Genomic DNA, 26,925 nt, shown 5'->3' with positions numbered 1-26,925 from the left:
TTTTATTTTTTCAATTATAAAATATTTTGTTGTTTATTAATTCATGTTGCTAGTCTAGTCAAGTTTTAATTCGTAAAATCTGCAAGGGTATTAAAACTTCGGCTTGCCGAAGTTAGCTTCCGTCCTCGTTTTTTTAAGTTCTCTAAGTTTGAAAAGTTAATCGAATTTCTTGTTGCGTCCCAGATGCACTGCAGTGTGAACGGCCTGCAATAACCTCTTAACGATGTGTTGTGGTACGGAATGCCCGGAACACCCTGTGTGACGGCACACACATCAATGTGCAATGTAAGTAACAGAAATAAAAAAAAACAAGAAAGGAAGCTACCTTCGGCCAGCCGAAGCTTATATACCCTTGTAGATAAAGTCATGCCTACTCGGTGCAGTTCCAGGAATTCCAATTTTGTTTTTAAGTAGTCAAGAATCAAAACGCCGACTTCCTACAAAGTTACAATGAATTTTCTTATATTTGTTTGAACTTTCCTATGGGAGCCTTAAGATATAGTGGTCCGATCCGGCTCGCTCCGACATATGTACTACCTGCAATAGAAAGAAGACTTTCGGGAAAGTTTCATCGCGATAGCTTTAAAACTGAGAGACTAGTTCGCATAGAAACGGACAGACGGACAGACGGACATGGCTAGATAGACTCGGCTATTGGTGCTGATCAAGAATATATATACTTTATGTGGTCGGAAACGTCTCCTTCACTGCGTTGCAAACATCTGACTGAAATTATAATACCCTCTTCAAGGGTATAGCAACCAACCAATAATTAACAATACTGAAATATCAGCTAAATGATTATTGGGTTGTGTTTTCCTTTTGGGATGCCGCGGAGAAAGACACAAAACCGGTTGCCGCCACCCTTAGACTCGCCGGTCCGACGTATGCCAAGTAGGCCTTCAAATGCCAAGTTACCATTTTTGATTACTTTAATACCATCCGGATTGAATTCGACGGACATTTCAGCATCTAGCATCTTCTTCACGGATAGTAAATTGTGCGGGATTCCCTTGCAATACAGCACGTTTTGTAATGTAATGTTTTTCCCAGAACTGTTAAGACTAACTAGTCCTTTCGCAATAGCATACTCGAATTCTCCACGCTTTGCAATCTCAATCGCCACACTTGGATTTATATTCTCATACTCGGAAAATAAAGTTATGTCGTTTACTATGTGATCTGACGCCCCTGAATCTAATATAAAATCTATGCCACCTGTCTTTTCACTGGAATTAGCTAATTTCATCATGAATGCAAAAGCACAGTCCGGCGGCTTTGCTGCCATCTGAGCCTGTCTCTCTCTCTAACATTACTCTGGACATGAACATTCTGGTTGCCACCTGCCTGCCTTTTTAACGAGAAACAGTCCTTCTTCATATGGCCTAGTTTGCCGCAATGAAAACACTTCAACTTAGACTTTGACTTGTTCTGAAATTGTTTCTTCACAAATTTAGTTATTTTGTTTTTGTGTGTGTTATCGATTGCCTATAGCCTGCAACATTTTTGCACTGGTGTCCTTGGCAACTCCTTTTAGTTTTATTTCCTGATCGAGAAGCCGAGTCTTTACAAATGCTAATGTTAAATTACTTTCATAGAGCGTTTCTATCGCTGTTATTACTCCATCATAGGTAATTGGAAGTGTTAGAAGCAAATGAGACACTTTGTCCATTTCATCTATCTTGGCTCGTGCAGCAACTAACTCAGTAACCAAATCATCAAAGAAACGAAAATGGTTCACTAGCGGAGTATCACCTTTCAATTTTAAAGACAATAATTGTTTGCGTAATGAAAGTTGAGATGGCAGGCTTATACGCTTGTAAATAGTGTCAAAATTGTCAAAAATCTCCTTAGCCAAGCTGCCATTGTTGGCAAACACTAAAAACGAGTCACTGAAATATTACAAGACTCTTTGCACTTCTTTCTGCTCGCTTCACTTCCTCACTTTCCTCATCACTTGGTTCCTCATCAATTACTTTTAACAACTCGTTTTCCTCTAAGAAAGCCCTGACTCAAAATTTCCATATGGAATATTTTTCCCCGTTAAACGGTGTTATGTTTCTCTTTCCTTTTTCCATCTTCCGAGAATAACTGTTCTTCTTTTCGATTGTTATGCGCTTCTCAGAATTGTTGTTGCTAGTCTGCTCTAACACGCACTGAAAATGAAAAACATGCGCCAGTTTGGTGCGTCGTTATACATATATGGGCCGTTCTTTTACAAACCAAACAGATTTGACCAAAAAAAAATTTTCACATTTTTGATTTGCCTGAAACTTTTTTACACGTACTATTCGGAAAATAAGTAAACACGTGTATCAGGATTTGACCGAAAAAAAATTATTTTTTTAGTTCGATTTTTTTTAAGTTTGCCAAAAATTGTCAAATTTGAAAAGTACCCTCATTGAAAATATGTATCTCCGGTTATATGAATTCGATTGACTTCATGTATTTTGCATTATTTCCTCTAAAACCTCTTCTTTCAAAATAAAATTTCTAAAAAATTTCTTAAAAATAAAAACAAATTAAGATTTAAAAAAATTTTGTAACCCCCACAAAAAAAATAATTTTTTTATTTTAATACTTGCGCCATATTGTTAATTACAATCGGTTTATGTAAAAAGTTGGATCCACTTTTAGTTTTTAAAATATCGAGTTTGTTTTAACAAGGCCTCTGCTTTTTTCAATGAAAAAACGTCGCAGCATGTAGGTCTACTCTCTCACTCTTCCATAAAAAGAATTGAATCCTGCCAATCCAAAATTTTAAGACATGATAAACGCCCCATACTATACAAGAAACACTACTATTTTTCGAGATCTCAAAATTAATCCTGTTTGTAAATCTATCACCAATAAGGCCATTCGATACAGATCAAGACTCGTCTCCCACACAAACAGACTTGCTTTCAGACTTTCCAGACCTATGAACAGAAGAAGACTAAAGAGATTGCACCCATCAGACAATTGGATACTTGGACTGCACGCTTGTGGAAGACTCATTCCAGACTTAGACGCATAGTCTGCAACACTGTTAAATTTTTGTAATAACTTTTGTTATTTTTACCATGGGTAAAAGATAAATGAGTTCCACTTAACACCCTCTAATAAACTTGTTTTGTTGACCATATCGAAAAAAAAAAACATAGGATATGACCTTTTCTTCCTGGTTTTGGTATAAATACAACTTTGTCTTCCTTCCATAGAAACGGTATGTGTATTAGTCTGATGCAAGCCGTGTAAATGGCTTGCAGCCACCTACAGATGCTGACCTGTGTTGCTTGAAGCATTGCCGGGAAAATGCCGTCTGGCCCCGGACCCTTATATTTATCGAAAGAGTTTATCGTCCATTTGATTCTTTCAATGGTTATGATATCCCTTGTGTGTGTTGGTTGATGAGCCCTCTGACCTTCAGTAGGTGCTGGCTTTTCTCGAAGGTTGCCTGGAAAGTGTGTATCCGCTAGTGCCTCTTAGATTCTTCCACTGTTGTAGTCGCTGATCCGTCTTGTTTGTGTAATAGAGTTGGGCTGTTATACCCTTTTGCACGGACCTCTGTAGTCTAGCCGAGTCTTTTATACCTTCGAGCGATTTGCAGTAAGTCCTTCAAGAGTCTTTCTTGGCTGCGTGTATCGCTTTTTTGTATGCTTTTTGTGCTTGGTAGCATAGCTGGAGTTATAGGCTTTTCTTGCACTCTTTCTCAGAGTGCAAAGCTCTTTGGTCCACCATAAAGGGTGTTGTTTGTTAGAGGTTCAAACCTTGCATGTTTTCTTATATGCAATGTTTAGAATGTTTGTTAGGTCCACTTCCTTGTCCAGGGTCGTCGTAGAGGTTTGTACCCGTATTCTTCTGTTACTAACTTTCGAGTAGACTATCTCACCGAATTTGTCCCAGTTGGCTCTACGGGGGTTATGTTTCGGTCCCGGTTAGCTAATCGGAATCGAAATTTCGAAGAAAATGTACCTGTGATCTGAAAAGGAATTTTGTTTCGACACTATCCACTTTTCAACCTTATATTTACTAAATTCTGTCTGAAAAGTGAGGTCTAACACCTCTTCCCATCCCTGAAATTCCTTAGTGCTTGGGAATATAAAGGTGGGTGTGTTACCTCTATCACATATGGTGATGTTGCGGCAAATAATATTATCAAAAAGAGACTCACCACTTTCGTTAGTTTCCGAGCTTCCCCATAGTGTGTGCCTCGCGTTAGCGTCGCATCCGAGCACCAGGGTCGCCTTAGTATCTTCCGCCCATTGCAGCAGCTTGATGACTGGCTCTGGTGGAGCCGGTACATCATGGGCCATGTAGGATGAGGCTATCACCATCGATGTCCCATCCACCGCCACGAATCTGGAAACTGCTAGATCCGGTGTACTAAGATTGGGGCATTGAAGTGCGTTATAGGTAATAATAATTAACTAATAATAATAATAATAATTAATAATAATACCTGCTCTCGGCCTACCTGTCGAGTTAGTATAAAAGAGTGTATATCCTTGTTGTGTTAGACCCGAGATTTGTCCATCTCGAGTCCATGGTTCTTGAACGATGCCTTTGTCAATGCTCCTCTCACTGAGAAGAACTGCAAGATTGGCTGAAGCATGCGTGCTGTGCTTCAGGTTAATCTGTACGACTTTAGGCACCGGTGTTGAGTGTTACGTCTGGGGTCTTGTCGTCGATGACCAGGTCATCCAACAGCTTGCTGGTGTCATCGACCTTCTCGAGAACGGCTGGTTCGTCTTCACCTCCTTCTCTACTTAAAGTATCGCCCAGTCCTCTGTGTGCACTTCTGGGTTCTGAGCCCTCACCAGCGACAGCACCTTTCCTTGGTCAGTCTGCTCCTTTGGCAACCAAATGCGAGCTCGCGGCCTCCTAGGAATCTCCCTGGCGTGGACGAGCCTAATACTAAGGCCGTCCCATGCATTTTCAATCTTGTCTATGCATTCCGCCAGGAAGGACCTTGAGAGCGAGTCATCGCACTTGATCACCCGGTGCTTCCTGACCATGTCCGACGAGTCGAAGGAGGGGATCGGACCGTTTGGCACGGCTGATAGCCTTTCAGCTATCATGCCGGCCACCTTGACCTCTATCTCCTCCCACTTTTTCGACAGCAGGTGTCCGTCGTCGTGCAGGTCGTCCACCAGTGCCATCGCGAGGATGTCTCTGGCTACGTCGCTGAACTTCTTTACCTTCTTCACAAAGGAGGTCGGTCTTTACCTCCCCTGAGCGTCCTTTGCCCGTTTGGGTCCGCTCACGCTTGCCTCGTGTAAGCGGTCCCTTCTTGTGTTGGCTTGAGTGGCCTCCGGAGGCGTCCTCATGTATTCCTCAAAGTCTGCGATCTCCGCAAGGCATCGAGTCTTGTCCTCCGCATCGCGCTGGACAGTCTTGCCCTCTGCCTTATTCTTGGCAAACTTGCCGAGAATAAAACGAGCCCGACTGACCTTGGACTTGCACTGCTGATGCGTAACGGTGGCTGCCTTGGTGGTACCCGGCTGGGTTCCGCTGTTGTGTGGGTTGATGTTCTTGGTGTCTAGTGGGGTGCTGGTCCTTGCAGCCCCTTTCATTCCCATCGGAGCCGGAGTACCCTGGCTGGGTGTTCGCGGCCCTTCCTCGATGGTAGCGGAATCGGTTTGTGGTTTAAGCTCCCCCGTGAGGACCGAAGCTACGGTGTTGGGTTTCATTTTCAATATATAATCGCCTGGTTGCTCGGCCAGGCAAGCGCGGCGGGCCTGAGGGTTGTTGGCCCAACCCAGGGTTGCCAGGCCCTGGGAAGGCTCCGTTAAAACACAACTGAATTTACCCCTCAGCTACAAACCTGAAAGTAAGTGGGCACGGGTTGCTTGACACGCCTGTCCAGTTCCGCCAGACTACGATTCGTCAGCATCCATATCCATAGCTAGAGAGTATAGTCGCACTTCCATCGCTGCACACAGTTACGGCACGGGTCGAGTACACCGTTGGTCCCCCTATGTACCCGACGGCTGACGGCCTACGCTAGGAGACTGCCTAGAGCTTCACTTCGCTTCTACACCTACGGAAAACGGTTTCTGTTTGAACCCATTTTCCTTCTATCATGGCTTTAAATTGAAGTTATATTTATTGCTGCCGTCCCGAGGGTTCTCCTAATGCATGTGGCACGTCTGTGTGCCGCACCGCTGCTGAGATGTGGCACTTATCCTGCTAATCGAAAGTTTACGGCACAGTCCAAAGTCCGGTCTTCTTTCGTTATATTCTCACTCTGCCCACGAAGTCTCCACTTTCCCACTCTCATCCCTTACTCTACAAACTATCTTTATCAGAGTTTTCTCTCATTTTCCTCATATTAGTGCCCTAGTCCTGAAAGGGACTTGGGCCGAGGGAAAGTCATCCGATGTTCAGGCACCAATTTTTTCCGGCATAAGCTCGCCGGATGGGGTGGGTTCTTGGTAAGACTTTCTCCTCTCCAACATAACGCCTGAAAAATAGTAAGAGTCGTAAAGTCCGTCGGTCATCATTTTACATTGCCCCACAAGCTTAGCTGTCGCTTGATCGTAACACGATCAGGCAATGTTTCGGCCACATTCCCTCCCCTTCACACATTTGTGTGCCAAATACCCTATTGTCAAGGTAGTCCGTCGAAAGTTATGTCATTATTCACCACCTACTCCACTTATCGCGTCAGCACCCCCTTGTTGAAAACTTAGCACTTCATGGTTTTAAGTTCGTTTTCACATTATAATTTTATTGCATAAAATATTGGCTAGTGCCATTTATGAGTAATATTATTATTGGGAATACATATGAATTTACTTTTAATTGACCAACAAAGTTTGTTATCGGAGAGTATCCAATTTACCACCCGTACAAGGTGCACATGTCAGCAAATTGCTGACTATTCACGACTACAAACGTCGCTCTGAGGGCTCTTGTGATTATTCATACAAACACAAGGCTGATACTAGCCGCTGAAAAGTCAATGTTTTATTATATTATAACAAAAAGGTATACTGAGTGATAATAACTATTTTAATGCCTTGAGGAGGCACAATTTACTTCCGATAGTCAAACAAAGGCACGAGTATATCTAAACTATAATTGACCCCTAAAAAACGGTCAGTAGCAAATTCCACCCAGAACGGATTGACATAAAAATCTAAACAAAAACAACAGTAATTACAAAAATAATTAGGAGCCGCGTAAGGGGTACTTTGTAGAACAAAAAACAACACCTTCTTTTGTCATTTCTCTGTTATAAATGTTGTTAAAATGGTTTAAAAATGTGATGTTCATAATCTTATGGCATACCCGCAAATAACTGCATTTAAATTTTTTGGAGATTCAGCATCCTTAACCAAGTTCCCAATATTTTCAAATTTGGCTAACCTGATGTGACGTCACGGCCTCCCCATATGTATGTATGTATGTCCTGCTGGCGCATGTATGTGTGTATATGTGTCCTGCTGTTGCACTTTAAGTGTGACCGCGCAAAGGGAAAATGAAATAAAACAAGAGAGAACGCTATAGTCGAGTGCCTCGACTATTAGATACCCGTTACTCAGTTAAACAACTTAATAGAAATATGCCTTCTTATATGTTTTTCGCCGCTCGATTTTTACCCAGGGATCTCTTTCTAGAAGAGGCTTTCTAGAACTTTCAATTCTGCCTAGCACATCTTCCGTCTCTCTCTAGCGCAGGTAAATGCACTTGTGAAAAACGTATACGAGCAAAAAGAGACAAAATGCGCGCCCCATTTCAAATAATTTAAAATTTGCATTAACATAATGTGAATTAGAGTGACCACAGAAAAAAACGCAGATTTTTTCCAATGCCATTTCCTAGATGGCGATAGTGTATATTGGTTTGCGCCATCTACCGCCAGATATTGGTACTACTGGTCATGAAAGGCGGAAATGTAGGCGCTGGCCAGGTTTAAGCGTTTATTGGGTTTGTGGGCGTTAGAGTGGGCGTGGCAATTTTTTACTTGGCCAATCGATAGGTATTGACGAAGCGAATACATATCAGTTACTATTTTCATAATAGCTTCAAAACTGTGGGCGTTAAAGGGGGCTTGTGGGCGTTAGAGGGGGCGTGGCACCTTTTTGAAACAAACTTGCGCTGCGTAGGAGCTCCTAGAATATTCATGCAAAATGCCAATCCTCTAGCTTTTATAGTTTCCGAGATCTCAGCGTTCATACAGACAGACAGACAGACAGACAGACAGACAGACAGACGGACAGACAGACGGACAGACGGACATGGCTAGATCGACTCGGCTAGTGATCCTGATCAAGAATATATATACTTTATGGGGTCGGAAACGCTTGCTTCTAGCTGTTACATACTTTTGCACGAATACAATATACCCTTTTACTCTACGAGTAACGGGTATAAATACCACAGTCAACACATTTAAAATGGAAATGCCACACTCATAACACGTTTAAAATGCGCGGTTAAAAAATCGATTATATCGCAAATCTTTTCTTTTGCGCCTTTTTCTTAAGTAAACGTTAAATTTTAACTTGCCTTCCTTATCTTCTATTACACCAGTTTACAAAAAAAAATCGACCTCTTCCTACTCGAAGGCAGTCTTGGTTTTCCGGTAAAGTACATCTCCCTGATTAAGAAATGGGCACATACAATTTTTGTTATGGTGTCAATTTTTTTTAAAGTGTAAAAAACGTTTTTGGGCCTTTTTTATTTTATATCTTGAGTTCTGGTAAACCGATTGAGGTCATAGATAACTCAGTTTACAGGTAATATAATGCCCTTTAACTTTCCTATTGCAGCATTGACTATCATTAGTTATTATTTACGAAGTGCAGAACATATTCTGAGACTTCGCTGCTAACATTGATGTTTTCGTACGCAGAACAGCTTAAATTTTGGCCCACTCATAGCAACCTGTTTGCGAATGCTTTTCCGCCCAAAACAAACTACAAATAATTAAAAAAAAACCCAAGAAACAATGAGCTGAAGCATTATTTAATTTTATCCCGCCATCGATTTGATTTGTTCTCGGTGTCATCATTCCAATTTTCACAGTCAAGAGGAAGAATTCAGAGTTGCACCGAGAAAACAGGCGATGAACTATCGGTTCAGTTAAGTGGCATTCAAACTTGTTTCACAATTCGTTCAGTTGTTATTGTGGTTATTTTCACTGACGGATCATGTTTCTGATCTCTTGATTTTCACTTGTTTACTATTAATTTTCATTGGCTCGTTTTGGGCTTTACTTTTTTAACACATTTGGTACCGGGCAAAGTGGGCAATGGTCACTACGCCTCGGAACGGCTCGCTGCTATGTCTTCTTCAAATTCAGTAGCGTGGAATTCACAAGCGCTGCGGAAATTTACATCAGAGTATTTTGTCCGATGATGTCCTTATGTCCGATCTTCTCCACGGTTTTGGTAATATTGGCGGCGGTGTCCGTCTCTTCCGATCCTTGCTAATCGAAAGACGTGTCCTTATCGAGGACAATAGCAGAGGGCAACGGGTCCTGGTTGCATTGGACTCCGTGAGCAGATGCCCGAAGCCCGTGAGGAAAATATATTAAATTGAAGGCTTGAAGTTATCGATGCGGAAAGGCATGGAATGACTTCGCAAAAGGAATCTGCGTACGACCATCGAATAAGTTTTTGTTATACCCTTGCAGAGGGTATTATAATTTCAGTCAGATGTTTGCAACGCAGTGAAGGAGACGTTTCCGACCACATAAAGTATATATATTCTTGATCAGCACCAATAGCCGAGTCTATCTAGCCATGTCTGTATTTCCGTCTGTCCGTTTTTATCCGAACTAGTCTCTCAGTTTTAAAGCTATCGCGATGAAACTTTTCCGAAAGTCTTCTTTCTATTGCATGTCATATGTCGGAGCGAGCCGCTTAGGACCACTATATCTTAAGGCTCCCATAGGAATATTCAAACAAATATAAATAAATATAAATTCATTGTAACTTTGTAGGAAGTAGCCGTTTTTATTTTTGACAACTTTAAAACAAAATTTAAATAGGCACTCTGAATCTGGAATCCCCGGAACTGCACCGAAAGAGCATTAAACTATAGGTATTTACTTTATCTGCAAGGGTATATAAGCTACGACTGGCCTAATGTAGCTTCCTTTCTTGTCTTCTCTTTTTTTCCTATTATTTAGGCCCCCTTAAACGTGTGGCTTCGACTCACGCCTGTCAACAAGAGTCTTATGTTAATTTGACTGAACTAGCTAGCTGTAACCTTCATGGGCGCTGATTTATGGCGCTCAAGGTATTGTTTTAATGTGTTCTGGGTTCTTGAAACTATTGTGATTTTTGATTTTTTGATTTGATAGTAATGTTCGATCTCATTTTTATTTTGATCTGTAGTGAAGTGTGTAGTGCAATGTGTACGAACTCGCAGTGGAATTTTTGAACTTTATATTGCTGTTGGTGACGTGTTAAGCCGTTTTACTGCTTTTCATTTCTTTTTATAAATATTTTATAAATTGACGTTTCCTTACGTAGTGGTTTTAAGTAACAAAAGTTAATTGTCAAATGTACATTATGGATTAATAAGAACATAAAGAAAATCACGGGTGTCTTTTTATTGGTTAATGCAGCATGTTCTCTTTGACACCATTGTGGTTGTTATGATTTTTAAATATAAAAAAAAAAAACTTGGATAATTTCAGTTATTTCAATTATACTAAACTTAAATTTGAACAAGAAGTATATACCTTTAATTTTTTTTTTTTAAATTGAAAGTGATTGTAATTGATTATAATAATAATTACTTTGTTTTATGTATTATTACATTAAGAAAAAGATATTATATTTTGGATTACATTGAAATAGGACAATCAATATTTTACAGAAAAAAAACAAACAGATTTCACATTCAATTTAAATATTTTTGTATAGGCTTTTCATCCATTGCTGTTTTTATTAACATATAACATTTATAAATAATATAAATTTTCATTTATTTATTTTTTTTTTGACGTAAAGTATTTGAAATCTAATATCACTATGGACGGCAGTCCATGTAGTGACGAAGCGCACCAGGAGAGTGTGCGAAGGCGACTACTATATATACACGAAGAAATGAAAATCTACTGTGATGGTCCGATCATAATGAATGATACACCTATCGAAAGGTATAGCGAAAACTAACAGGATTGCATACCAAGACTTTAAGAAAATCAATTGGTTTGGGAGAGAGAGCGGTGAAAGTGAAAAAGTGAAAATTTCGAAATTTGGAGCTGTTGGGGCCGGTGGGGATAAATGCCCCCAAGCAATGTTTTAGTTGTATACCTTTTGAAAATACCCGTCGAATGAAGGGTCATATGTCAAAATCCGACGCTCTGTTCAAAAGTTATAGCCAAAATAAGATTTTCTTCGTCTTCCCAAAATGAAAATTTAATTCTGTTTGTCAGTTTGTCAGTTTGTCCAAAACATGTTTTTTAAGTTTTGAAAATTTGTATGACGTTCATCACATCGATATAAAAAACTTTTGTTCCACCACTTTTGGAAAAACTCGCTAGTTTAGCGGGAAAACAGCTATAAATAGCTAAAATTCGGAATTCCGTAACTTCTATACTACTAAAGGTTCAGACTTGTGCTGCATCTCGTTTGAAAGGTATTTTTAAATGCTATATATTTTATATATTTTATATATTTTATATGCAATGTGTGTAAATGTAATAGTTAAAAAGATATGAACAAAATAATTTTTTTTTAAACTTTCTTTTTAGCTTTTTTTTAATTTTCTCAAAAACGGCTCTAACGATTTTCCTTACAACTTTAAACTGTTTAGCCCTTGCACGCTGCAATAGAAAATGCCTGTAAAGGGAAAAAGGCTGGAATAGTTTGCTAGGGCGGGCCGAATGAGAAAATATTAGAAAGTCTTTTTAATGACGAGTGTAATAATTTTTCGTCACAAATGTTGATATCAGAACTTTTGTATGTTGAAGGCGCGATCGTCACTAGTTTTTTACCTCGTTAAGAGGTGTTTTTATTTGATATTCGATATTAATTGAACTTTTTTCAAATGAATTCTTGCAATATAATATAATATAATATGTTTTATACTAAACATTATGATTTTGTATTCAATTCAAATATTTTCTGCAAGTATTTGAATTCAATATGAGGAGATTTATTTTTGTTATTGCATTTATTTGTTATCAGTGTAGTCGTTTATTTTATTATTTTATCGAAATTATTTGCATACATGACTTATTAATAATTATTTTATGGTTGAACCTTAAAACCTGGTAAATTCTAGCCTTCACAATTAATGCAAATCCGCCGCCCTTGTTCTAAATTCCGGTCGAATTTGGTAAAAATGGCCTAGAGTTGTCACGGTGGATATAAGTAAGCATTTCGTTGGGACTAATTCTGAACTTATCCGATAAGGTTAATGGTTTTGTTATAAGAAAGATAATTTATCCTAATTAACGAAATAAGTATTTTGGCTCGGAATACCACATTATTTCATGTGAAATTTAAACGGGGACATTTGAAAGGGACTTTGTTTTTCGACTTTGGCATCTCTGTATGCTCTAGCAGTTTGCAACACTATGTTTTCCACACTGATTTTTAATACTATTCTGTCGGGAGTGTTGCAAAACTGCAAAGGGACCAAACAGAAATATTATAAAATGCCCACAACAAATAAGGCAATTTTAGTACTGTTAACGGGAAATCGTATAATGTTAACAAATTCACTTCCGAGTGAAAACTGGAACAGCCCGACTTCAACGTCTGCTGGAGAGAATTGGTTCTAAAATAACTGATCACTGTGCACTCGATGCCCTTTTAAATCGGTTCAGTTAATTGGCATTCAAACTTGTTTCAGAATTCGTTCAGTTATACCAGTTAACAAAAAAAATCGATGAAATATACTTTGAAGGAAACCTTTGTTTCCTGATTAAGAAAATGGCACTTAAAATTTTTTTTATGGATCCAATTTGTTTTTAAGTGTAAAAAACGTTTTTGACATTTTTTTAATTTCTAACTCGAGTTGTGGTTAACCGATTTCAACCATAAAATACTCATTTTACAGGTAATAGAATGCCCTCCAACTTTTTATACCCGTTACTCGTAGAGTAAAAAGGTATATTGTATTCGTGCAAAAGTATGTAACAGCTAGAAGGAAGCATTTCCGACCCTATAAAGTGATCTTGATCAGGGTCACTAGCCGAGTCGATATAGCCATGTCCGTCTGTCCGTTTGTCTGTCTGTCTGTCTGTCCGTATGAACGCTGAGATCTCGGAAGCTATAAAAGCTAGAAGATTGACATTTTGCATACAGATTCTAGGAGTTCTTACGCAGCGCAAGTTTGTTTCAAAAGGGCGCCATGCCCCCTCTAACGCCCACAATTGCTCATATGCGATTTTAAAAATTTCAATATTTCGGAAAAGTAAAATTGCAGTTTTATTGTGTTAATCAATACCTATCGAAATGTAGAAGAAATTTTTTTAATCGGACCATTCGTTAGTTTTTATCTCCATCTCCCTCGCACTTCCTTTAGCTGAATAACGGGTATCTGATAGTCAGGGCACCCGACTATAGCGTTCTCTCTTGTTTTACATTGCATTGAGTTCCATTCATTAGTTTAGAAGCTACACTTCGTCAAAGTTGAAAAAGTTAGAAAAAATGCAAAAAGGCTGGCATAAATGGCTTCGTTAAAAATTCACGCCTAAAAACCGAAATTATTTTTATGATTTATACTTTAAGATACATCTTTAAGTCAACTAACAAAACCATCAAAAAAATCAATTAATAGTTCGATTTAATATACATTTTTTACGTTGGGAGAAACGGATATTACAGCCCTGTTAGAGCCCTGTTTTGTCAGTTAACAGCTGTAAACGGCCAAAAAAACACCGTTCAAAAATGCATATCAAATTAATTTGCTGGTGGAATGTAATGATCTATAGCTTGTTTTTTTGTCAAAGCACCTTCTACCAGTAGAAGTTATAAAAATAATTTCGGTTTTTAGGCGTGTATATTTAACAAACCCATTTATGCCAGCATCTATGCATTTTTCTAACTTTTTCAACTTTGACGAAGAGTAGCTTCTAAACTAATGAATGGAAATCAATGCAATATATAATAAAGTTGGAGGGCATTCTATTACCTGTAAAATGAGTATTTTATGGTTGAAATCGGTTAACCACAACTCGAGTTAAAAATTAAGAAAGTGTCAAAAACGTTTTTTACACTTAAAAAAAAAAGTTGGATCCATAAAAAAAATTGCTGGTGCTATTTTATTAATCAGGAAGACGTACCTTACCTTCATCGATTTTTTTTGTAAACTGGTGCTATTATCGTGGTTATCCTCACTGGCGGATCATGTTTCTGATCTCTTGATTTTCACTTGCTCACTTATAATTTTCATTGGCTCGTTTTGGGCTTCACTGTTCTAACACTTTTGGTACCGGACACTAATTATACCCGTTACTCGTAGAGTAAAAGGGTATATTGTATTCGTGCAAAAGTATGTAACAGGAAGAAGGAAGCGTTTCCGACCCTATAAAGTATAAATATTCTTGATCAGGGTCACTAGCCGAGTCGATATAGCCATGTCCGTCTGTCCGTCCGTATGAACGTTGAGATCTCGGAAACTACAAAAGCTAGAAGGTTGAGATTTTCCACACAAATTCTTGGGCTTCCTACGCAGCGCAAGTTTATTTTATTTATTCTACTTATTTATTTTATTGTGTATAATTATAAGCAATCAAAAAAATGTTATATATACATCTCCCTCGCTTTCCCTTTAGCCGAGTGACGGGTATTAGATAGTCGGGACACCAACCCGACTAAAGTGGGCAATGGTCACTACGTTTCGGAACGGCTCGCTGCTATGTCTTCTTCAAATTCAGTAGCGTTGGGATTACAAGCTCTGCGGAAATTTACATCAGAGTATTTTCTCCGATAATGTCCTTTTGTCCGATCTTCTCTATCCGGCTACGGTCTTTTATATCAGTATAGAGCTTTTTCTCAGCCCCCGTTATAGATTGGGGTGTTTAGGTGTTCCCACCTATGATTTCCCCTATCGGTAGTGTCACAATGCCAGCTACTGGTGTAGGATTACCAGTAGGTCGATCGCGGTCGTTGTTCTGACCGAAAAGATCGCCAAATTGCACATTCCTTAGCTTGTTTCGGTGAATCAACGGGTCGATTGCCCCTCTCCCTTTGCCTTGAGATTCGCTGTTGTTTTCTACGTGCATCTTTCTCCATCAAATAAATTGAAGGAGAGGGCGTACGTAACAGCTCCTTGGTCTCTATACCCTCGGACTCCTAACTGCCTTGTTGTAAGTTTTTCTCCAACCGTTCTTGCCGCGTATCTGGTAAGCGGCCGGTCATCCGTTATTCTTGGTGCATGTGGCGAGTTAGTCAACTCCTCCTAGTGCAAATGCTGCTCATAAGTTGTCAGCATTAATTGATTTATAGGCCCCATAGCTAATGCTGGGTTGTTGGATTGTCAAAAATTAAGTTATCCTTATGAGCATCAAATCGTCATATCATATGTCAAAATCCGACGCTCTGTTCAAAAGTTATAGCCAAAATAAGATTTTCTTCGTCTTCCCAAAATGAAAATTTAATTCTGTTTGTCAGTTTGTCAGTTTGTCCAAAACATGTTTTTTAAGTTTTGAAAATTTGTATGACGTTCATCACATCGATATAAAAAACTTTTGTTCCACCACTTTTGGAAAAACTCGCTAGTTTAGCGGGAAAACAGCTATAAATAGCTAAAATTCGGAATTCCGTAACTTCTATACTACTAAAGGTTCAGACTTGTGCTGCATCTCGTTTGAAAGGTATTTTTAAATGCTATATATTTTATATATTTTATATATTTTATATGCAATGTGTGTAAATGTAATAGTTAAAAAGATATGAACAAAATAATTTTTTTTTAAACTTTCTTTTTAGCTTTTTTTTAATTTTCTCAAAAACGGCTCTAACGATTTTCCTTACAACTTTAAACTGTTTAGCCCTTGCACGCTGCAATAGAAAATGCCTGTAAAGGGAAAAAGGCTGGAATAGTTTGCTAGGGCGGGCCGAATGAGAAAATATTAGAAAGTCTTTTTAATGACGAGTGTAATAATTTTTCGTCACAAATGTTGATATCAGAACTTTTGTATGTTGAAGGCGCGATCGTCACTAGTTTTTTACCTCGTTAAGAGGTGTTTTTATTTGATATTCGATATTAATTGAACTTTTTTCAAATGAATTCTTGCAATATAATATAATATAATATGTTTTATACTAAACATTATGATTTTGTATTCAATTCAAATATTTTCTGCAAGTATTTGAATTCAATATGAGGAGATTTATTTTTGTTATTGCATTTATTTGTTATCAGTGTAGTCGTTTATTTTATTATTTTATCGAAATTATTTGCATACATGACTTATTAATAATTATTTTATGGTTGAACCTTAAAACCTGGTAAATTCTAGCCTTCACAATTAATGCAAATCCGCCGCCCTTGTTCTAAATTCCGGTCGAATTTGGTAAAAATGGCCTAGAGTTGTCACGGTGGATATAAGTAAGCATTTCGTTGGGACTAATTCTGAACTTATCCGATAAGGTTAATGGTTTTGTTATAAGAAAGATAATTTATCCTAATTAACGAAATAAGTATTTTGGCTCGGAATACCACATTATTTCATGTGAAATTTAAACGGGGACATTTGAAAGGGACTTTGTTTTTCGACTTTGGCATCTCTGTATGCTCTAGCAGTTTGCAACACTATGTTTTCCACACTGATTTTTAATACTATTCTGTCGGGAGTGTTGCAAAACTGCAAAGGGACCAAACAGAAATATTATAAAATGCCCACAACAAATAAGGCAATTTTAGTACTGTTAACGGGAAATCGTATAATGTTAACAAATTCACTTCCGAGTGAAAACTGGAACAGCCCGACTTCAACGTCTGCTGGAGAGAATTGGTTCTAAAATAACTGATCACTGTGCACTCGATGCCCTTTTAAATCGGTTCAGTTAATTGGCATTCAAACTTGTTTCAGAATTCGTTCAGTTATACCAGTTAACAAAAAAAATCGATGAAATATACTTTGAAGGAAACCTTTGTTTCCTGATTAAGAAAATGGCACTTAAAATTTTTTTTATGGATCCAATTTGTTTTTAAGTGTAAAAAACGTTTTTGACATTTTTTTAATTTCTAACTCGAGTTGTGGTTAACCGATTTCAACCATAAAATACTCATTTTACAGGTAATAGAATGCCCTCCAACTTTTTATACCCGTTACTCGTAGAGTAAAAAGGTATATTGTATTCGTGCAAAAGTATGTAACAGCTAGAAGGAAGCATTTCCGACCCTATAAAGTGATCTTGATCAGGGTCACTAGCCGAGTCGATATAGCCATGTCCGTCTGTCCGTTTGTCTGTCTGTCTGTCTGTCCGTATGAACGCTGAGATCTCGGAAGCTATAAAAGCTAGAAGATTGACATTTTGCATACAGATTCTAGGAGTTCTTACGCAGCGCAAGTTTGTTTCAAAAGGGCGCCATGCCCCCTCTAACGCCCACAATTGCTCATATGCGATTTTAAAAATTTCAATATTTCGGAAAAGTAAAATTGCAGTTTTATTGTGTTAATCAATACCTATCGAAATGTAGAAGAAATTTTTTTAATCGGACCATTCGTTAGTTTTTATCTCCATCTCCCTCGCACTTCCTTTAGCTGAATAACGGGTATCTGATAGTCAGGGCACCCGACTATAGCGTTCTCTCTTGTTTTACATTGCATTGAGTTCCATTCATTAGTTTAGAAGCTACACTTCGTCAAAGTTGAAAAAGTTAGAAAAAATGCAAAAAGGCTGGCATAAATGGCTTCGTTAAAAATTCACGCCTAAAAACCGAAATTATTTTTATGATTTATACTTTAAGATACATCTTTAAGTCAACTAACAAAACCATCAAAAAAATCAATTAATAGTTCGATTTAATATACATTTTTTACGTTGGGAGAAACGGATATTACAGCCCTGTTAGAGCCCTGTTTTGTCAGTTAACAGCTGTAAACGGCCAAAAAAACACCGTTCAAAAATGCATATCAAATTAATTTGCTGGTGGAATGTAATGATCTATAGCTTGTTTTTTTGTCAAAGCACCTTCTACCAGTAGAAGTTATAAAAATAATTTCGGTTTTTAGGCGTGTATATTTAACAAACCCATTTATGCCAGCATCTATGCATTTTTCTAACTTTTTCAACTTTGACGAAGAGTAGCTTCTAAACTAATGAATGGAAATCAATGCAATATATAATAAAGTTGGAGGGCATTCTATTACCTGTAAAATGAGTATTTTATGGTTGAAATCGGTTAACCACAACTCGAGTTAAAAATTAAGAAAGTGTCAAAAACGTTTTTTACACTTAAAAAAAAAAGTTGGATCCATAAAAAAAATTGCTGGTGCTATTTTATTAATCAGGAAGACGTACCTTACCTTCATCGATTTTTTTTTGTAAACTGGTGCTATTATCGTGGTTATCCTCACTGGCGGATCATGTTTCTGATCTCTTGATTTTCACTTGCTCACTTATAATTTTCATTGGCTCGTTTTGGGCTTCACTGTTCTAACACTTTTGGTACCGGACACTAATTATACCCGTTACTCGTAGAGTAAAAGGGTATATTGTATTCGTGCAAAAGTATGTAACAGGAAGAAGGAAGCGTTTCCGACCCTATAAAGTATAAATATTCTTGATCAGGGTCACTAGCCGAGTCGATATAGCCATGTCCGTCTGTCCGTCCGTATGAACGTTGAGATCTCGGAAACTACAAAAGCTAGAAGGTTGAGATTTTCCACACAAATTCTTGGGCTTCCTACGCAGCGCAAGTTTATTTTATTTATTCTACTTATTTATTTTATTGTGTATAATTATAAGCAATCAAAAAAATGTTATATATACATCTCCCTCGCTTTCCCTTTAGCCGAGTGACGGGTATTAGATAGTCGGGACACCAACCCGACTAAAGTGGGCAATGGTCACTACGTTTCGGAACGGCTCGCTGCTATGTCTTCTTCAAATTCAGTAGCGTTGGGATTACAAGCTCTGCGGAAATTTACATCAGAGTATTTTCTCCGATAATGTCCTTTTGTCCGATCTTCTCTATCCGGCTACGGTCTTTTATATCAGTATAGAGCTTTTTCTCAGCCCCCGTTATAGATTGGGGTGTTTAGGTGTTCCCACCTATGATTTCCCCTATCGGTAGTGTCACAATGCCAGCTACTGGTGTAGGATTACCAGTAGGTCGATCGCGGTCGTTGTTCTGACCGAAAAGATCGCCAAATTGCACATTCCTTAGCTTGTTTCGGTGAATCAACGGGTCGATTGCCCCTCTCCCTTTGCCTTGAGATTCGCTGTTGTTTTCTACGTGCATCTTTCTCCATCAAATAAATTGAAGGAGAGGGCGTACGTAACAGCTCCTTGGTCTCTATACCCTCGGACTCCTAACTGCCTTGTTGTAAGTTTTTCTCCAACCGTTCTTGCCGCGTATCTGGTAAGCGGCCGGTCATCCGTTATTCTTGGTGCATGTGGCGAGTTAGTCAACTCCTCCTAGTGCAAATGCTGCTCATAAGTTGTCAGCATTAATTGATTTATAGGCCCCATAGCTAATGCTGGGTTGTTGGATTGTCAAAAATTAAGTTATCCTTATGAGCATCAAATCGTGTTTGAAAACGGTGGCACGCGTGCTAACCGGTAAATTTTCCAAAAAACTTTTTAAGTGGGATTTTGCCGTAACCAATTTTTAGGCGTAAATATTTAGTCGCACGACCTAAGGGCTTGTTTTTAAAAATGCATTGAAAATTTAATACAAAAAAAAAAGAGAACGTTGCAGTCGAGTACTTCGACTATCAGATACCCGTTACTCAGCTAAAGGGAGTTCGAGGGAGGCGAAGTTATGCCGTCGTCAAAGCTACTGGCTCCATCCAGCGGTCATTTCATTTTTGCTCATAACTTTTGAATGGTTTGTCCGATTTAAAAATTGTCTTCTACATTACGATAGTTATTAATAACACTGTGCAGCATTTTTAGTGCTTTTTAAATTTACCTCGATGGATGCTATATTTTCGGATTCGTTACGAATTCCCAAGTTAAACTGCGTTTTCCAAAAAGTTTCCCGACGCAAGGATTCTTAGCAAAAGGACCTCAAAGTTCGAAAAATGCTGAAATTGGCCAACTTTGCGGGGCTCTCTGAGGCAAATGGATGCATGGCTTGGTTCGAAGTTAAAGTTTTTTTTAAAGATACACCCTTTATCTTTCAAACCCCATACTTAAAATAATTTTAGGATTTTTTTAAGGCAGAAACAAATTCTAGAAAACATAGTCAAAAAACATAAAAGTATACAGCTGCGGTCAAAATAGTAGTAGTGTTGCCGCCCTGTGTATTTAAAAGTTTGTTGTTGTAATTGATCTTTTACTGGTAATATTGTATTGATTATAATTTTACTATTAGACTTATTGGATAAAAAAAAAGTTACAACATCAAACTTTTTAAAACAAAAGACGGCAACACTACTACTATTTTGACCGCAGCTGTATGTTTTGGAGTTTTTTTTACTATGTTTTCCTGAATTTATTTCTCCCCTAAAAAAAATCCTAAATTTATTTTAAGTGTGGGGTTTGAAAGATAAAGGGTGTATCTTTTAAAAAACGTTAACATCGAATGATAGCTCCGCAAAGTTGGCCAATTTCAGCCTTTTTCGAACTTTAAGGTCCTTTTGGTAAGAATCTTTGCGTCGGGGAACTTTTTGTAAAACGCAGTTTACCTTGGGAATTCGTAACGAATCCAAAAATATGGCATCCATCGAGGAAAAGATATTGACTTGCTTAACACCATAAAAATTGTTACAGGATTCTAGAACAACGATTGGATCCATACATACAAACAAACAGACAAAAGTTTTCATTTTGGGAAGAATAAGAAAATCTTGTTTTCGGTATAACTATTGAACGGAGGATCGGACCCCTCATTCGAAGCGTATTTTCAATAGGAGCACAGCCAAAATAATGCGACGAGGCATTTATCCCCACCGGCCCCAACAGATCCAAAATTCGAAAATTTCCCTTTTTTACTTTCTCGGCTCTTTCTCCCAAGCCAATTGATGTTGTTAAAGTCTTGGTATGCAATCCTGTTAGTTTTTGCGATACCTTTCGAGTGGATCACTCATTCGGGGGTGTCACAGAAAACCATTCCAACCGAATTTCTCCCGAATAGCAAATCTCGGTGTCACAGACGTTATTTTTGACGGTTTCTAAATCCCCCGTATTTTGCCGGACGTTTTGATAAAATTACCCAACTTACAAATGTTTCCCAAAAATATAACTATATTTAAGACAACTCTAATGAATTTTATGAACTACCTGCATACTACGACTTTTATACCTACTTCGGTTTATATTTAAAAATATGCTTTTTATAAAACCTCTCGAAAAAATTAGCTAAAAAAAATCCGTCGGCAAACCGTCTACCTGGCAGTGTTACCAATTAGCTAGCACTTTAAAATACCAAATTTGTCCAAATTTCGGAGTTAGTTATCGAAACGGTTTGTTAACGAATTATTTATTCAAAGGCACTAAGTATTGTAGTTAAAAATGAAACTTATTTCTGGTAAAAATTTCATGGTAAAAGAAGTTGTAGCTATTGAGAAATTAATACAAACAGGCCGCCTTTTGCAAAAAGTTGGCATCACTGTCGTGAAAAAAATGTCCTATTTTTGCCAGGTAAAACGCTGGCTGTGAAGAAGAAGAAGACATACATGTAAAAAAGTACAACATTTTTGTTTATTATTAATTTAAACTAATAAGCTTTGCTAATTTTCAGGGGTAAACATAGGTTACCAGCGCAAGACACCATATTCTTCCGATTCATTCGCGATAATATCGACATTGCCAAAGGATTTACTCAGGGCGGCCGCATTCTTGTGAAAAGACCTGGCCAATGAGTTAAATCTCCATGGTAGTCCATGTAAAACCGTTTGTAAGGATCTCCTCTGCGTCCTAGCCTCTCGCAGTTTATGCCTTCGCAAGTGCCTTCGCAAGCAGACGGCATTTTGGTTTGCTTTTAAAAATCTTGCCAACTTAGAAATGAAAATAAACCAACGCAGCCGCGGCAAACCGTTGTTCAGGGCTGCAATATGTAGCCTGGCGGGTAATTCAAATTTTTAATTTTTTTCTTTTATTATGTACAATATGCGCTTTAAACATATATTCTTTTTGTAATTTTGCAAGAAAAACATAAATTAAGTTTAAAACTTATTGGAAAATAGTCCAAAGAGGTCAAATAAAATTCGATAATTATTGAATATTCGATATTTAGTGTATGCGTCCAGCCCTGGTCGTTTTTCGGTAAATTTTCCGAAAAAAAGAAATCTCTCGAATTCCTGTGACACCAACGGTTTTGGTCGGTTGGTTTCTAAACCAACCGTCCCCAAAACCGTCGACGGTTTCTGTGACACCCCTGATTATGATCGGACCATCACAGCAGATTTTCAATTCTGCGGCTATATATAGTAGTCGCCTTCTCACACTCTCCTTGTGAGCTTCGTCACTACATGGACTGCCGTCCATAGTGATAGAATATTCGAATCGAATTGCTTTGAGAAAAAGTATTTAATTTACATAAAAAACCTAAGGGTTTACGAACGATTCGATTTTCATACCATTGCAGAGGGTATTATAATTTCAGTCAGAAGTTTGCAACGCAGTGAAGGAGACGTTTCCTACCACATAAAGTATATATATTCTTGATCAGCACCAATAGCCGAGCCTATCTAGCCATGTCCGTCTGTCTGTTTCTATGCAAACTAGTCTCTCAGTTTTAAAGCTATCGCGATGAAACTTTCCCGAAAGTTTTCTTTCTATTGCAGGTAGTACATATGTCATAGCGAGCCGGATTGGACCACTATATCTTAAGGCTTCCATAGAAATATTCAAACAAATATAAGAAAATTCATTGTAACTTTGTAGAAAGTAGGCGTTTTGATTTTTGACAACTTAAAAACTAAATTTAAATAGGCACGCTGAATCTGGAATCCCTGGAACTGCACCGAGTGAGCATTAAACTATAGGTATATACTTTATCTGCCAGGGTATATAAGCTTCGGCTGGCCGAAGCTAGTTTCCTTTCTTGTTGAAACTTTTCTAAAAATCAATATTTTTTAAAAGTTTAAGAACAGAAAGTTACTTACATCTACTAAGCATATTTCTGTAAAAGTACGATTCCAAATTCCATCGGAGTTAAATTCCACAGCTTTTGGCGTGAGCCATCCTTTACAACAGATGGCACAACTAAAAACAATACAAAACTACAAGAAAACTGCAGCACTTAATGTTATCTGGTACAAAATCAACGATAGCAATTAAAATTCTTGAATAAAAAAAAATTGTCACCATACAATATTAAATGTTGGTCACAATACACAGCTTTTGGCGTGAGCCATCCCTTACAACAGATGGCACAACTAAAAACAATACAAAACTACAATAAAACTGCAGCTGAACGGGTGTTTCAGGCATTTTGGAGAAGCTGGACAGCTGTGTTCTGGCAACTCTGAGAGGCAGTGCACAACGGCAGTTTTAACAGCGAATGTTCGAATTCTGCTGCCATTCGCAACGCAACAACGAGGAGAGGAAGAAGACAAGACAGAGAAGCTGGTCGCGTTTAAGCCCGATTTTGTTATATTCCCTAATTTTGTACATTAATTAACAAGAAGTCAAAGAGTGAAAGTAAATACAGTTACAACTGGTGAAGTTCTACATCCTTCTTCGTTTTCATTTGTGTGAAAGACCCCCAGAGCAGACTTCTGCTCAACTTTGACGTTTGGGTGCGAATCGTCACAACATTTTGGTGGCCCATGAGGGGAACATACACTCATAATTTCATCAGCTTCCAATAGTTTGTAACGAACTGATTTTCTTGATTTGCTCGCTACGAAGATCGTGCGGCTAGCTCAGTAGATTTGTGTGTTCGTCCCACCAAATTTATATAAACGTGACCGCCCGGTTAACAGTAAAACATTTCAGAACTCGGTTCAAAGAGGCGTTTATTTACGGCTCTGGTTTACAATAATTGTTGTGACTCGTGCTGACGATGCTCCTGCGACTCCGCTCGGTGGTTCCTCGCTGCAGGTGCTCCGGGATGATCCGGGTACTCTCGCTGCCACTCGTCGACGAGGGCGTGGAGTTGGGTCGTTGGGCTTAGGGAAGCGTCACCGTTCTCAGACTAGGGTGAACAGGCACCACGCTCGCAAGACTTTCGTCCTGCCAGCCGCAGTCTCCTGTCCCTTGCTCTGTCCCGGCCGGTCCCGCCAGACGCCTACTCAGTTTCCTTTGACGCTCCGGTTCTACGGCCGGTTTACGCCAGCAGTCCCTGTAGCAAACGCCCAGAGAAAGACGAACGTTCCACCCTAACCTTCCCTCCTGGCTGGTGCGATCGTACCTGATGCCTGGTTCTCGGCACCGTCCCTGGATGCTGGTCCTCGTCGATGTCCTGGGCGACTCGTTGCTGCGTTGTCCTGCGTTGCTCCCTTGAAGCCCGCTGCCCGTGCCCACACTCTGCTGGTGGGGATGCCCGTGCCAAGTCTGCCCACGTTCTGCTCAACTGATCGGTATTACGGCCGACGCAGCGGGACTAATCGGTATTACAGCCAATGTAGTCGGACCAGTCGGTACTACGGCCAACTTAGCCGCACGCAGTTAGACTAATCGGTATTACAGCCAATGTAGCCGGACTAGTCGGTATTACAGCCGGCACAGCTAGCCTGATCGGTATTTACAGCCAATGCAGCCAACTGACCGGTATTACAGCCAACTTAGCCGGACTAATCGGTATCACAGCCGATATGGTCGTGATGGTCGGTACTACGGCCAACCTTGACGTTCTGCAGACTTAGCCGTGCGTTGCCTTGAAGGACCTCAGCTACCTGTGTCGCAATTCGGAGACTTGCTTGGTCCCGAACGTCTTGACGTAGCGATCTTGCTCCTTGATGGTTTTTCACGGCTGTTTCTCCTTGACTTTGACTTTACTAGACGTTGTTCACTCGCGATTTGATGCTCGATGACTGGTCCCGACTCCAGCGCAGGGCCCGCTTATATAGGCCTCCGGGTCCCGTTAATCCTCGGCCTCTCCTTTTCATCTCTCCAATTCAGGGTCCAAAGTGCACGGTTTTACCGTTCGACCTTTCGCCCTCTGCGCACGGCACCACTCTAGGGTCCAAAGTGCGGCGCTGTACCGTTAATTCCTTGCTCACGGCACGCCTGCGCTCTCTCGTCTCTCCCTCAGGCTAGTGCCGTCTCGCTCTGACGCCTCTCTTTGCTCTCTCTCTCTCTAGGTTGGTACTCTCCCAACTCTCTCTCCAACTCTCCACTTCAGGGTCCAAAGTGCACGGTTTACCGTTCGACCTTTCGCCCTCTGCACACGGCACTACACTAAAGTCCAAAGTGCGGCCGGTCTCCATGTAGTTCTCCATGTATTTCTTGTGTTTATTTGTGCGGAGTTATTTAACTTCTCACATTCCCCCCTTTCTTCGGGTGACGAAAGTGAGCTTGTCCCTCCTCTCCGGCTGTCATCCTGTGTATCCTGTGTAGCCTTTGAGTCCATTCATTCTTCTTCTTGATTTAGTCCCCCCTCAGATGTTTTCCCCACAGACGTAAGAATTCTCGTTGTTCCTCTCCGGCTTTTATCCTGTGTATCCTCGTCGCCCTTGAGTCTTCCCGATCCTTCCATCGACGCCTACAGCTCCTTTTTGAGTTAGACTGCGCCGATCCGTCTGTCACGATTTTCTCCCACGATGCTCCCTCGTTGATGCAACATTTCTTGATTCCTACTGTTGCCGTTGAAATTTAAATATCCCGCTCTAATATGATTCGCGGTCTTCGGTAGCTCGTCCTGGTCACACTAATCTCTTGCGATCGATAACATGACTCGCCTATCGATATCGCCTTAGGCGGCGTTGCCACCTAAACATCGCGATGTTTATTAGAGTGACCCTCCATATGCCGATATTTCCATTGTTTCGTGCCCATCGATCGGCTGTTACACGATAGTGCCAATCGACCGCCAAATATCGCTGGCGCCCCCTTCCCTAAGCATATGGTGAATTGGCAAAAATGACTTGGTAAGTGCAGTTTCTGGATGTTTGTTTTTGTGTTCTAATTTTCCATCCCTTTTCAGCTCCAGCCATATTGCCCTTATGTCCTTTGCTGCCCTTGAGGTGGGGTCAATGCCCCTACCGGTTGTAGTTGCCTGTTGGTCTGGTTGGTTATTCTCTGTCCATGGGCCGTGGTGAGTTGGCTTTCGTTGCAGACTTGTATTCACCCTCTGCTTTTGCTTTCTTAGGTTGCTTGGCAGGCTACAGTATAGCTATTGAGCTTTACTGCCTCCCCCCTTTCTTCAGATGACGAGTGAATCCTTGGATCGTGGCTGTTGGCACAGAGTTGTGGTTTAAAATATGACTTGCGCGCTTCTACGACTGTGTTCAAATGTAGCGGCTTGGCTTGGACCGTTGACTCCGGCTTCGGCCTGACGAAGAAATGGCCGACTTTGCCTCCTGCATCCCTGGACCTAGTTTTTTTCTGTGGTCAAATAGAAACGGCTTCCGCATCTGCCTCCAGCTGGCTACTCCTTCCGTTGACTCCGGCTGCTGCCTGACGATTAATCGGCTACTTTTAATCCTGTTCCTTTGTTCGTCGTTGACTCAGGTGTGTGCTAGAACGATCAGCGTCTTAGTGTGTGGCGTGCTCTGTTGACTCCGGCTTTTGCCTGACGATTAAACGGATGCTGCTGCCTAATGCGGACTTGGACTCTGGTGGTTCTGCATTCGCTTGACGATTAAACGACCTTTTCTGTCTGTCCACCTCCCCTTTCCGTTGACTCCGGCTTGTCCTGACGATTAAACGGCTTCTTGTAATCCCGATCCTGGTTCGTCGTTGA

General features: G+C 39.7%; 1 protein-coding gene across 1 annotated transcript; it reads right to left on the bottom strand.

Annotated features, from left to right (window-relative positions):
• Positions 1-4,626: 4,626 nt before the first annotated feature.
• On the bottom strand, positions 4,627-5,141 carry LOC138914908 (uncharacterized). The gene is made up of 2 exons (XM_070219610.1): positions 4,800-5,141; positions 4,627-4,707 (listed from the first exon to the last, which is right to left on the bottom strand). The coding sequence occupies exons 1-2, from the start codon at positions 5,139-5,141 to the stop codon at positions 4,627-4,629; spliced, it is 423 nt and encodes a 140-aa protein (XP_070075711.1).
• Positions 5,142-26,925: the final 21,784 nt, after the last annotated feature.

The sequence above is a fragment of the Drosophila takahashii genome, chromosome 2L (genome assembly GCF_030179915.1).
Source record: "Drosophila takahashii strain IR98-3 E-12201 chromosome 2L, DtakHiC1v2, whole genome shotgun sequence".
Taxonomy (NCBI): domain Eukaryota; kingdom Metazoa; phylum Arthropoda; class Insecta; order Diptera; family Drosophilidae; genus Drosophila; species Drosophila takahashii.
The sequence above is the reverse complement of the archived record's forward strand: the minus strand, read 5'-3'. Positions and strand labels throughout refer to the sequence as shown.

Bases quoted from the DNA above. Each gene is read 5' to 3' on its own strand.
- LOC138914908 (XM_070219610.1), bottom strand. From the start codon at position 5,141: ATGGCACTGGTGGACGACCTGCACGACGACGGACACCTGCTGTCGAAA. The intron at 4,708-4,799 runs GTGAGGGCTCAG...GTTCTCGAGAAG, and splicing joins AAGGAAAGGTGCTGTCGCTG to GTCGATGACACCAGCAAGCT.